Source organism: Apostichopus japonicus, chromosome 2 (genome assembly GCF_037975245.1).
Source record: "Apostichopus japonicus isolate 1M-3 chromosome 2, ASM3797524v1, whole genome shotgun sequence".
In the NCBI taxonomy this organism is placed as follows: Eukaryota; Metazoa; Echinodermata; class Holothuroidea; order Aspidochirotida; family Stichopodidae; genus Apostichopus; species Apostichopus japonicus.
In genome coordinates, this window is record NC_092562.1 from 4,361,178 (window position 1) to 4,375,151 (window position 13,974).

General features: G+C 38.4%; 1 protein-coding gene across 2 annotated transcripts; it reads right to left on the minus strand.

Annotated features, from left to right (window-relative positions):
* Window positions 1-897: 897 nt before the first annotated feature.
* Window positions 898-12,040, minus strand: LOC139975002 (uncharacterized). 2 transcript variants are annotated; one of them, XM_071982593.1, is made up of 3 exons: window positions 11,897-12,040; window positions 9,071-9,142; window positions 898-5,204 (listed from the first exon to the last, which is right to left on the minus strand). In XM_071982593.1, exons 1-3 carry the CDS (start codon window positions 12,005-12,007, stop codon window positions 4,206-4,208), a joined length of 1,182 nt encoding a protein of 393 aa, XP_071838694.1. In that variant the 5' UTR covers window positions 12,008-12,040; the 3' UTR covers window positions 898-4,205. The 2 variants fall into 2 exon arrangements, with proteins under 2 accessions (XP_071838694.1, XP_071838702.1); XM_071982601.1 differs by lacking the exon at window positions 11,897-12,040 and adding an exon at window positions 11,458-11,660.
* Window positions 12,041-13,974: the final 1,934 nt, after the last annotated feature.

Below are 13,974 nucleotides of genomic sequence, written 5' to 3' on the forward strand. Positions count from 1 at the left end.
ATAGTTACCACTGCTATATTTAACTCCCCTCCCACCCCTAAATAACCCCAAAGTAACACGGTTACATATGTACTGGCATATACATATATATTTGCAGGTGAACGAGAACCATACATTATTAAGGGGAGGGATAAGGAAAGGGCATATTCGTAACGAATGTCCTATTAGTACTTCACGTTAACTGCCCTAGTCATCATTTCTTGCCTCACTCGATTTTCAGTTTGATAATGTGAAGCAAACACATACAAGGCGGCCACTATACTGCCATTGAAGCCTGCCCTCTTCTCATAATCCGGACCAGAACGATGTAAAAAAAAACGTCCATCGCCGAGAGCGAGCTGGCGCTGCCCTGTGAATCTGGTTTGCGCTGCGACTGTTACTAAGAGAATTAATAGATCTTCTCCTGGGGAAAGGGGGAGGGAAGCAACACGAGTTACCGTAATATCTCCTAAGATCCTTTAAGTCTTTAAGTTTTGGAATTAAAGGCCACCAGTATTACCCTCCAAAATTAACATTCTTAAATTTGTTTGAAGTTTTCAAAAAGAATCTCCTGGAGTATCAGCCCCTTCTTATTCCTAGAAATAAAGAGTCTTCACTTAAGAGAATTTAGTGTGTAAGAGAGGAAAAAACACTGTTACATGTGGCAGTAAACTTCTTTAAGTTTTAACATGAGTGACCTTTATTTGATTTCCTAATATGTTTGAGGGCAACTTAGGTCCAAGTAGATAAAATTTCTCTGGCCGTCATGGGCATAAAGAACGGGTGCATTTTTTAACAGAAAAGGGTGGTATATGGTAACTCTAGACACTGTTGTTGCTGTGCATGAAAGTGAAATTGTGACCACTTTTATGAACGCACAACCGCAACGAAAATGGCGAAAAGGAAACAACAATAGCGTCTTTTGAGGCACTTTCATGAATTATTTTATACATTTACCGGAATTATGCAGTACACAGTTATGAATGCATGACGTTACGAATTATTAACCCTTTTTGCGAGCATTTTAATGATCTCGGCTTTGAACGCAGTTATTTTACTATGTTTAGCAGCTACATGATGCATACGGGGGATACCGAGTGGTATATTTCTTTGGGTGGCTATCCATTTTAAAGCAGTAGCTCATTTTTGACTTACAGTTATTCCACTTTGGTGAAGTCTATTTAAAGCTTTAATGAGATCACCAAACTGAAGGACATAAGTAAACCACAGAGAAAAATCAGATAGATTGTCTTTACCATTTTCCTTTAAAAAAAGCCTTTAATCTAAAATATCGCAAGGTTACCACATACTGTACCATCCTACTTTGCGTATAACTTACCGACAACTTAAAGTGTAAATGGAAACTTTCATTTCATTATTTTATTAAATAAGAAAAAAAACCAAAGTTGCTCGTGACAAACAACTCCCCAAAATAAGAACAACAGGCAGCTTCTTTGTTGTTTGATATCGAAAGTTTGCTCAAAAAGCGGCCAAACATATCTAATAGGTAGTTTGTTATAGCGGCTCTACGAACCAAAACATTTGCGATGACTCTTCTCTTTGTTCTTAAGTTTAGCATTTTCTTGGTGGTGTAAAACTGTAAGTTAATGAAAATAATACCACCATTTGGTAACAATTATAATATTCGATATAAGTTAATTAAAAAAAAATCCACGAAACTTCAAAGCATTGTGATGTCACCTATAGACTTACTGAAGTATGTCACCTGTCCATGAATAAACAGTCCTCGGGAAGTGTTCTAGAATTGATACTGGGTGAATTCTGTATGAAAGCAGTTACTTTGCATTAAAACCTGAAGATTTCTTAATCCAATAACAGTTGTCTAGCCGAACCAGAAAGCCAGTTGGCTTTGTGATTCCTTGTTAGAGCAAGTGAGTTAAACTTGTAAAAGAATTAAGTGACAACCAGAAAAGATCAGAGATTCCCACCTCTTATTTGTAGCACTCCCTTGCGGGTTTCAATCATTTCATTTCACTGGTATTAGGATTTTACAGTAAAGAATTGTTATTCCAAACTGTTTCAATGTCCTGAAAGAAAAGTCTTCCTGTGTGAAGGTATAGATACATAGATGAATTAATAAACTCAGCTCTGCCACCTTGCAACCATCCCTTAATAATTATTATTAATAAATGAGAGCTACACATGACATAGTTTATACACTGTGAAATATCTTCACAAGTAATTCAAAGCAATAGTCATCTAGTTTACATCATAGAGAAAATTTGAAATTTTGCGTCCAATTGAGATAACTGATAAGGGCCTACTAAGTGTCTTAAAGTGAGTGTGTTAAAGATTATCAACAGATTGAAGCAAATTTCATTTCCTGGATGACCGTATATTCTGTTGAAGACTTGTAAAGCCCGTTCTCAAAACTAAACTGAACTTGACCAAAGTACTGTATGTATAAAAAAAAAAGAAAATCATTGCAATGGAGAATGCACAAATCAATTGTAGCTTTAATTTTCGAGTAATCATGTTTGAAAGCTTTCAAACTTTGGCACCTGTTGAGCTAATTTGACCTTTGACATCTACCAATATCAATAAGGCTCTTGCACTCCCAAAGCTGGATCTACACACTATGTATAAAGTTAAAAAAAAAGACGTACTTCTTGAGTTACCGTGTTTACATGATTTTAAAACTTTCACTTAAATGTTGACTGCAAATAACCTTTGACCTCCACCAATTTCCATTGGCTTCCTTTACTCACCAAACTGGATCTGCATATCATGTACGAAGTTCAACACAGATGCACTTTTTGAGTTATCTTGTTTACAAAGTTTTCAGACTTTGACCTCTGTTGACCCCAAATGACCATTGAACTTCACAGAAACGAATAGGGATCTTGTACTCAATAAGACGGATCTACATACCAAGTATGAAGTTCATCCACCATGTTTTGACTTATGGTATTTACAAGCAAGTGTCACATATACACACACACACAGTCTGACACAGACACACACGCCATCACCTCGCATAGATTCCTTCTGCCTCTGGCATGGAATCAAAGAACGGTAACCAAGTTAGTACTGTAACAATCAAACTGGATAGATCTTGAAGAGGAAAAGGCTAATGGTGTGTCTTGGTTTGAACTAACTTCTGATCAAGGTTCAGTAGCAGTTAGAAAATTTGATAAAACATAGGCCCTTATTTTTTACCAAGTGATATGTATGTATATATAGATATATATGTATATATAGATATATATGAGAACATTGCAACGTTTTCAAATTTTGAACAATGTTGAAGAGACTGACATATCAAGTTTGAATTTTATCCATAAACCTTATGATTTACTGAGTACAAGGTTTCCACAGTTTTACTTCTGTTGACTTCAAAGACCTTTGACTGCCACAAACAGCACAAAGGTTCTTGTACTCACTGAGCTGGATCCATATTCCAAATATGAGGTTAAACCACAATGTTGTTTGTCAGTTATCAAGCTCAGGAGTAACATACATATACCCTCGCACAACACCACCATCCAACGGAATTCCTTTGGTTTTCAAATGAATGTAAAATGAACCCACTGCATGTGATGGTAATGTTGTGTGGGGGAGGGCTGTGGGGTATCTGGGGGGCTTCATTTAAGATTAGTTATGACTGAACAAATATTTTAACCAGACAAAACTTCCACTTATATTTCTAAAAAAATATATGTACATACGTTTGGAGAATGCTTAATATTTCTGGGATAATATCCTTTGTAAATAATCTTGGTTGATAAAAAACCAGTCGTCTGAAAAATATTAATTACCATTGAGGCCAATCCATGCATAACTCTAGATCTCATCTAACACACCTAAACTAGATTACGCCCTTTTCTTTCATAAATAAAAAACACTCCTACAATTCTTCCAAAAACAGGTAACTGCAGATATTGAATCTTGTACACTAAACTTAAATAAATTCCAAAGTTTCAAAGACCATTTACTTAAGGCACTTTATCTCTCAAAGATGAAATTGACATCTTACATTTCAATTGAACAACTTGAAATTATTCAACTCATAATTCAATCAATACATATTCTAAATATCTGGTGATCCTAAACTTTTCTATTTTACAATTTACCTCATGTAACCATAGTTTAACGATAAGAAAGAAGAAATATGGGTTGAAGAAAAACCCCGAAAGAATTGTACTTCGGTGATATTATACAAAAATAACTTTGGTGTCAACTGATAAAAATAAGTAAACTATATTTTATGAAGGTTTTCCAATTTCGCTTGAAGAATGTGTGTTAGATTGATCTGGAATCACTGTAATGTTAAATACATCGGCCATTTCTACTTCATTAGACTCGCTTGGATGATTTGACTCCTCTTTCACAATTGCCTCTTCTCTGTTGTTTTCTTGGTCCAGCTGATTGGTTCTGATCTCCTCCATCTCATCCTCCTCCTCCTCTTCCTCCTCTTTAACTTGCACAATAGACACTGCAGCGCCCTCTCTTGGCTCCTGTTTCACTTGCAGTAACTCTCGTTCCTGTTTTGCAGCCTTTAGTCGTTCCTCGTGAGTTCTTTCGTGTTTGGCCCGATTCATAGTGTCAAAGAACAAGATGTCGCAGAATGAGCACTTGTACGGCTTCACGCCTAGGTGTCGTTTCTTCATGTGGTTCCGCAGGCAGGCTCTATCAACAAATGCCTTATTACACTCTGTGCACTTCCACGGTCTATCCCCAGTGTGAATCATTTCGTGCCGCCGTTTTTCATAGGAAGTCCGGAAAGGTTTGCCGCAATAATCGCAGGGGTAAGGTCTTTTACTTCTCCAGTTTTCATCCGATAACGTACGAATACTTATGTCGTTGACCTTTGGTACTGATGGCTTCGGTTGGATGACAATGACTTGCGATTGGTTTGCACTAGCCGTACTGCTGGTAGGGCTAGGCTGACTGAGGCCATTGGCGTCATTGTAAAGAGCGACCCCACTGCACGAAGAAGAGTCCATTAACTTAGAGACAAATGGAGATGAACGTATGTTAAGTTTTTCCCTCCAGAGAATGCTATCCGAGTTGTTCGAACTAGAGTTGGTACTGGTGGTGGGTGTAGGGACAGAGGCGACTGGACTTGGCGAGACAGGGGGACAGTTGTTCTTACACTTACAACTGATGAGTAGACCCTCCTGCTGATTCTTACTATCATCCCACCATGTCAACAAAAGTTCTGAGTGATGATCAAGAACTTGCCGCTTAAGATGAATTTCTTCCTGTAAATGAGAAATGAAAAACAATATAAAAGTCAGAAAATTTAGTTCATACTTCATAAGTAGCTTATGGGTGTTTTTTTTTTCCACTCTCTCTTTCAGCAGGAAGGATCTTATTTTTGTCTTAAGTCACCATTTGCTACCAATAATAAATCATTTAACTGGTTAAGCATAGGAAATTACACAGAAGAGGGCGAAATTGCTGCATAAATGGAAAATGGAATACCGATGTTTGCACCCAGAAAGTTACAATGAATTTGCATAGACAGGACAGCTCTACAACATCTAGACAATACAATATTTGTTCTCTCTGCGCCCATCTTTAGTCATAAATATACTGAAGAATAATATTAACAACACCTCAGTCGACCTACTGTACTTAAAAAATCCAAAGTGTATGTCCACAAAACAATTTTGAAACCTTTACAAACATTCCTTTGTGCAGCACATGTTACATTTTAAATTTCTTGTACAATGGTTCTAACTCCAGAACCTGGTGTGCCCCCACCCCCCCCCCCAAATGAAATTTGTCAAGTCAAAAAAACAAAACTGATGATTTGAAGCTGATATATGTTCTGATAATGGTGAAAACCACAATGCTTCGGGCAGTGGGAGGCTTTTCCGCATGAACCCCCCTGGGCCCTATGGCGGGTCCCGGGACCCCATGACACCAGCTTGCATTATCCATATTTGGAACTTCCTCCCAAATTTTGCTCCCTCTTTGCACCCTCCCCCTCCCCCTTACAAATGTCTACCATCGCCACTGCTAACAGAAAGGGAGAGTAAGTGTGGTCATATGGTAAATCAAATTATTTACAAGCACAGGAGACATTCACAACAGTGTCCATGAATTACATACCATAGAAGATGGTAGAGATTTCACTATCTAGAGTAACTTTGAAGTTCTGTAACAAAGGTCGGGACATCTCCTAAGTGTAATAACATGGGGGTTTTTTTCTTATTATTTTGAAAGAGGTGTTTGTCATATGTAACCTTCAGATGAACCTTAACATAAGTCTCAATTTTATCCATGGATGCTCTTTAGAAGATTAAGCACCTTTTTGTTGATTCTGGGGAAACATTAGCTGATATGCCAGACATTCTGGGTGATAAACTTTAATGAGGCAAACTCATTTGCTTCTCTTTAAGTACCATTGATTCATTAAAGAAAAATGACATTTTACTTTCATAAATTGTAATCTTGTAGTTTAAGTAATGCTCAGAAGTGTTTAGTAAAATGGTCAAAAATCAGTGACTAAAATGCAAGAAGGGGTGGGAGTGCTTCAATTTGTATATGGGCGATTCCATGGTAACTCGCATTACACTTTTTGCTGTTTTTTTATAAACCAAGTGCTGTGGCTTGAATATGGGTTAGTGTAGCTCCTCAATTTTCTGTGGTGTTATAGCCAACATTCATAGCTACAATATGAAATTATCAAGAATTATAATTCCGTTCGCCTTAATGTATGGTGCTCTTCCAAATATCGGTAACTCGCATTACGGAAAAAGGACACCTGAAAAATTGGCACCGGTACAAAATGGCACCGTGCTCAAACAAAGAATGATTTCTTCAATTGCATACATGTACAAGATATCTACCCTACTGATGTTTATATATCAGCAGTAGAAAATATGAAACAACTTCAGATATGGTATGGAGGGGGGAAAAGTCTGGTAACTCGCATTACGGTAACTCGCATTACACCTTTTCCAGTCATCTATTTTGCTCTTAATACATCAAATTCTTTGAAAGAGATATGCTCCAAAGCCATTTTTGAAACACTTGGAAACTCTTAGAAACTGTAAAACTCTTTCCAAAACTTTTAACAACAATTTGCAAAACATCCTGACAATTATATCAATAATAATCGAAGCTGATTGAATCAGAAAATCAACTGAAGAATTGTTGATTAACAAGATTGCAATGTACACTATTGAATAATCAATCCATATTTCCAATCAAGCTAATCCAAAATTGTTGACTAACAAGATTGCAATGTACACTCTTTTATTATCAATCCAAATTTCCAATCAAGCTAATCCATGCAAACTGGTAGCTCTCCTCTTCCATTTTAATGTCTCAAAACATCTACTGAAAGTTAAACAGGTTCACAGCTTATAGTGAATTACAAGAAAAGTTTCTTTGGCATGTTAATTAGTGATTGGTCCTTTGAAAATTTGTATTTAGGGTTCTTAGGAAAAGCATGAAACTAATAAAACAATCCTTGTCCCTAATTCTATCAGTAAAATAACATTATCAACAATAACACAATAGATGTTTCATCATGTGGTATGAGGGCATGGTGGTAGGCCATTCTAAATAACCTTGAATGGATGGTGTTTTGTATCAAATTAGAATTTTGATGCAAACTTGAATTGGCCACGACTATTAGCAATCAAAGCCGTTCCCAACTTCCTTATCATCTGGCTTCGTCGATAGAAAGTTTTGTCATCCTTGACCCTGGGGTTTGGCCATTTCCAGTTATCGATCGTTCCCGTGAAATCCGGTGGCCTGCCTTATTTTGTGTAATTTGGGGATTTGAAATGCTTTGGAGTAAAGGTTGATTTTCACATTGTAGTGATAAGACACTCATATTGGGGAAAGGGGTTTGCACATCATGATATTTGGGGAACACACATTTGACTTGGTAAACCACACCAATCAATTCCAACTGACCAAGCCTCCGCAATCCTGCCCCCCCCCCCAGCGGCCCCAATCCTCCCCTATGCAAACTCCCCGTCCGCCCCATCCCCTCTGCCCACCCCACTTATTCTGAGGTGCCCACACCCTTGGCAGCATCAGTTTTCATATCGTATAATTTCCATCAAGATGTTAGGCACATTATAATGGTCATGATTTACAATATTTGCCCATCCTTGAACAAACTAGATTACTCTGTGATAGGCTACAGACTAATATAGCCTAAGCTCTCACAATTTGTCCTAAATAGCAATTAATATCTCATGAAAATGCTAATGTTAAAATGGAGAAAGAATATGCTAAATTTACTCATTTCATGATGTCACAGTTGAATGCAACTTGGAAGGTCCATGATTCCACAAAGGTCAGGTGATAAAATCATCAATGTCTGTTGAAACTGTCCTAAGGGTCACATGTGATGTAATGGAGGTTGCAGTGCATTCTGGGTAAAGGAAGTACCTACTGTGCACACCTTATATAAGTATATAGTGCGCTGTATTGTTTTGTTAATCAGTAGTACTGCAAGTAAGATTGGAATAATATATGGTAACTCGCATTACAGCGGTAACTCGCATTACTGGTAACTCGCATTACAGTTTTCAATGGCTCTTTACATCTATATACTAAGTACATTTCTAATTCTTTCAACTATTTTTATACTCTTTACTTTGACTAGAAGCATAATATGAAATGGCAGGAAATTATTTGCTCCAGTGAAAAAAAAAAGTTAAAAACTTGGTCTCACGGTAACTCGCATTACGCTCTCAAATCAGCTCTGTGTCGTTACAGCCATATATGCCTACAAACCAAAAATGTTTGGGGGAATTGTGATTAATATTTTAATACATCACTTATGGCACTACCAATACATATATAACAAATTTATTTAGGGTGCTTTCAAATATGGAAATCTGAGACTTTGAAATATCAATACTATTTCCTAAAATATTCCCTCAAATATCAACATTAGTCATGTATTCGCATTTTTTGGTAGAAGAACATGGTATAGTTGTAAAAAAAAGTACATAACCTAGACCCTAAATGTGTTTATAGTATATTAGAAGCCAAAAATGGCTGCAGAAATGATTTTGAAAATTTGGGGTCATGTCCCTGTTTTCACGGAATCGCCCATATATATAATTCAAATCCACATCGTAACTGAACTTACCATTTCATTTGATGAGGAGTAAGTGTTGTTGACATTCAAAGTGTTGTGAAGAGGTTCCCTTCTCCGATGCTTCTGTGAGATAAGAAGAGAAAAAGGTTAACGACATTGTTTGATTAGAATGAAGCATTTGGAAGGTCAGAAGAAGGTGTATTTGCACTATAGATAATTATAGGGTTATGCAGACCAGCCTGACATACTGGCACAAGGACATGTTACCTTTATACTGAATGTTAAAATGTGCAACAGATGGTCTTGCCCACACGCTATGCTAGACTTGAACAAATGCTAAGCATTTTGTCTTTGAACTAAAGACATGGCAAGGGATCCAAGGTCATGATGGACTAAAAATAACCAGGGGTAACACTAACTTGACCATAGACATTAGATATAGGGCTATAATTGTCTCTCAGAATAAGGATACTATCCAAGTCTATACACAAATGTATATAATCTTTGCTATACAGCAGCATGGTGGTTTGGTTGTGCATTGAATACTGAATAAACATAGGATACACCTTACAATTTAGCCAATCTAGAAATGAAAAAAGATAAATAAATAAAATGCTATTCCATGGAGAAACAAGCAGAGTGTATTACAGGGGACCTACTGTTATTAGGTAACAATATGGTCAGGACTGTACGTGTCAACTGAAGAGTATGTATATTATCCTGCCCTCTTTTCCAAGCCTTTTGTTTCTATGGAGTCGGTATGATGATAACTTACAGAATTTACAAACTTATTTCCTCATATTATTCCAGTCCAAGGATACAATGTCATGTACCATATCAGTACGGTGTGTTCCTTTTTTTTCTTTGTTTGTATGATGGATGACTAGTTCTTTACATCAAATTCAGATTCTATGACACTAGTCTTAATACCCTCAAATAGATAAAATGATTTATTGGTATCAGCCTCCATCACTCTATACTGATATAAAACAAAAATAGTGGGACTATGATCCAGCCGAAGGGGAGTTTTACTGTCTACTAGTGTTCTAATCATGTACATCTGTGTGGAGTGTGTTTGTTGCCACAAATTTTACGAAGACTCTTTCATCCCAGAAGGCTGTTTAACAGGCAATACAGACTTTGAAACCGTTTGCCAAAATAAAGGTACATGTACTACAAGCTACCTTAGTGATGAGGAACGACATTCGTGGCCACACAAGAAACATTCCATTTGAATTGGATATGAAGTAAGCCTTAGTCTGGCAAGGCATACTGTATGCTTAACGTTACAGTCAGCCCACATTGTTACTGTTACTTTAGCGTTTAATAGGCCTAGCTTCAGTGTTCTTGTTTAGCGTAGCCTAGGCCTTCTTTTTAACAAAAATTGAGGAAAAGAGAATTCTTTTTTCTGTAACTAAGACCATCAGGTGCCTCTTTAATATTTTCACTACATTGGGCTTATAAAACATTGCAAGGCCTTCTTAAGTTCTAGCCCTAGCAACAACTGCTGAATATTTTCCACGGGGAGTCTACCACATGGAAAATGACTTTGTAACGAGAGTTGTTCCTCTCTGACGTCATCAATATGGAATTTCAAGCATATTACATAATCAATGGCGTCTTACTGTGTACTGTGGTGAGGGCTTAGGAGGTTATTTTCAAAGCGAGCCTATTCAGTCAAACAGGAAGCGGTTCACTTAAAAAATGTATATTAGAGAGTTTTGAGGTTACTGAATAATATTAATTGTCTTTGATCCCTGCCTTTGTTATTCCTTTAAGGATGTATTACTGAATAAATGTTCTTAATACAACATACTGTATATACTCTGGCTGGAGTCAAAGTCACAGTGTTTTTTCCTGTACTTTCTTGCTGCCAGAATCAAAGTCATAGTGGAGAAGAATGATTTCTTGTTTACTGTTATTGGTAAACTAAACAACTTGACTGTGGTTCCTACACGAAAAAGACACCGTCTCAACAGCATTGTAATCTATAACTTTATCATGTACTTTTCTGAGGTGTTTAGAAGCAACCATTTTCATGGCAATGCTTAATTTCAATTTGCGAGACATATACTAGGCCTAGATCACTTAATTCAGGTGACTCCACTTACTGTAGGCCTAAATACTACTAAGTAGTAGTAATACTAGCAAGTAGGCCTTAGTTCGGCTAGGCCTTGCATATCCCCAATTTCCTGCTTAGGCTTTATCATATTTTAGGCCATTAGGGTCAGTTTACAAGAACAGGTACAAGTGCACCTAGCCTAGGCAGTTTGGCAAAGCAATATATAGTGGCAGCACTGCCAATATGCCACACCAAATGTATTTCAGATCGATACAGGCCTAACTTAGGTACCTAATAATAACTATTACTTGTTAAAAATGTTAGGCTAAGTCTAGGCTACTAGTACTAATACTAGTAAAAGGTTCGATTTTCTTACTGATCTTTTGCGACGTTGACTAGCTTTTAACGACCTTCCACTAACACCCATCATCTCAGAACACTTTTTCAGCTACTTTACTGGGAAAGTTTTCTCACAACAACCTAACGTAGCTCTTACAACCGACCTAACGTGTGAAACAACAACCAGCAACTGAACTATGATGGACGCACTGCATATCATACATACAGTGTTATTAATTGAGACTGAGCTGGTACTTGGTGGTAATAGTGTGCTTTATTTACAGCGTTAGTTGCGTACACGTATAACAAGCACGCACAAATAACACAACATAAGAGTTGCCCAGTCTTCCGCGTTTAAGCTCGCAAAAGCGTGTTGAGTTTGCGAGTCAATTATCAAGTTTTACAAGTATTCTACAGATATGAAAAGTTGATAAATACTTCCTATAGATAACAAGGAACCATTTCTACTAACTTACAAGTGCGGACGAATCCAGTAACGAAAGGAAGGCGTAGACAACAAAATTGTTTGCAAACTTTCGTGGCGCTGACCGTTTCGTTGAATAGATTACAGGTAACTTGCTATGCATAGACTGCAATGTATGTAAAAGACATATGACGTCACTGACACGTACGCGGCATGCCCAACGACTTCGCCAAGCTTGTTATTTGCCGCGCCTATAAATTAACGCTCTGTTGTGTGGGAAGAACGCCGTGCGCGTGATCATAGGGTTTGTTGTCATTTATTTTCTCTGTTATGTCATAGGGTAACTCCAAAGTAATTTTTCCACTGCACAGGAGGGCATCACAAAGATAGGTGTAATTGGAACTACTAAGTAGGCAAATTACCCCTAACCCCTTCTCCATTTTATGACCGCTAGGCAGGTGCGCAATTAGTAAGTTTTGTAGGGGCTACACAGGCTACAACCTCTATAATGAGTTCATCCTGGTTCATCCGAGTATAGAGGAATTCGGGAGGGGAAGATTTGAGAAATTTGCGTTAGCCACCGATCGGTTAAAGTTCTCTTCCGAATGTCCACTCTGGTCATACTAATGAAGAGCCGGAAATGGAGTAGGAAAAGAGATGGAAGGGGTGGAAATAGAAACGACACCTTTGCTTTGACATAGTATTTCATTCCATGTACGATTTTCCTAATATTTCATATGATAAGTAAATTTGAAAGGTTAAGTTTAAGTTAAAACTCTTTTAAGTTTTAAATAGGGCAGTGAACGGAACATAGGAAGAAAACAGGGAGGTAGGACCCCCAGGCTGCCATGATGCTGTCAACTCTGTGGCAAAGTTCATGCCACCGTACCAGCCATGGAATGGGCAATAGCTGAAATCGTGAATCTCTTTAACGAATGAGAGAGCTCGATGTATAATTTAACCAACCTTCCTTCCCCTCCAAATTCCCACAGTGTGTGACGGTTTCCTGTATAATGGCATATGAACGTATATATTCAGGTTTAAGTGAGCCATACATCGTAATGGGGAAGGACAAAGAAAGAGGATAATCGTAATGAATTTCCGATGGCACTGAACGTAAACTCCCCGTGTCATCCTTTATTCAATCTCACTGAAAGCAAATGCCTACGACGCGCCACTTAGCCTCTCGGTACTTTGAACCTAAAGATAAAGCATGCCCTCTATACACAATCCGAAACTGAGCGATGTAAAAAATATCGTGCGCCGATCGCCAACAACAAGCTGAAAATGCCACGTGAATCGGATTTGCTCTGCGAATGTTACTCCGAGCAATAATCCATTTCCATTGGGGAAGGAGAGAGGCGTGGGGGAGGGAGGGGTGAGGGAGGGGAGGAGTGAGGGAGGGGTAAAAGTGCGAGGGGTGAGGGAGGTAGGTAGGGAAGGGTGAGGGAGGGGTGAGGGAGGGATGAGGGAGGTATGAGGGAGGGTGTGGGAGGGAGGGGTGTGGGAGGTAGGGGTGTGGGAGGGGTGAGGGAGGGAGGAGTGAGGGAGGAAGGGGTGAAGGAGGGTTGTGGGAGGGAGGGGAATGGGAGGGAGGGAGGAGGGGATGAGGGAGGGTGAGGGAGGAAGGGGTGAGGGAGTGAAGGAGGGGTGAAGGAGGAAGGGAGGGGTTAGGGAGAGACTGTGGATGCTTGACAGTGATAAGAAGAACCCTAATGCCATATGTGCTGGTCAAACATCAATGAGGTCAACATCTGCACACCCTGTGAACTCTCTACTTCAAAAGCAAATCTTGAATGAACTTAAACCTCAGGAGGTCAATAATCAACCTTAGTAAATACAAGAAGCATATTATTTTTCATAATGGTCATTTGAGGTCGGCAAAGGTCAAAATCTGAAAATTTTGCTACCTTGATGTATTCAAAAGCAAAGCATTGAGAACTGCAAACTCTGTATGTGGATCCACGTTAGTGTGCAAAAGGACCCTGATTTTCATAGTGGTCAAAGGTCATTTGAGGTCACCAGAGGGCAACGACTGAAAACTTTTTAACTTCAAATGCAAAGCTTGGATGAACTGCAAATTCAGTAGTGGATCCACCTAAATGAGCACAAGAACCCCATGTAGCGGCT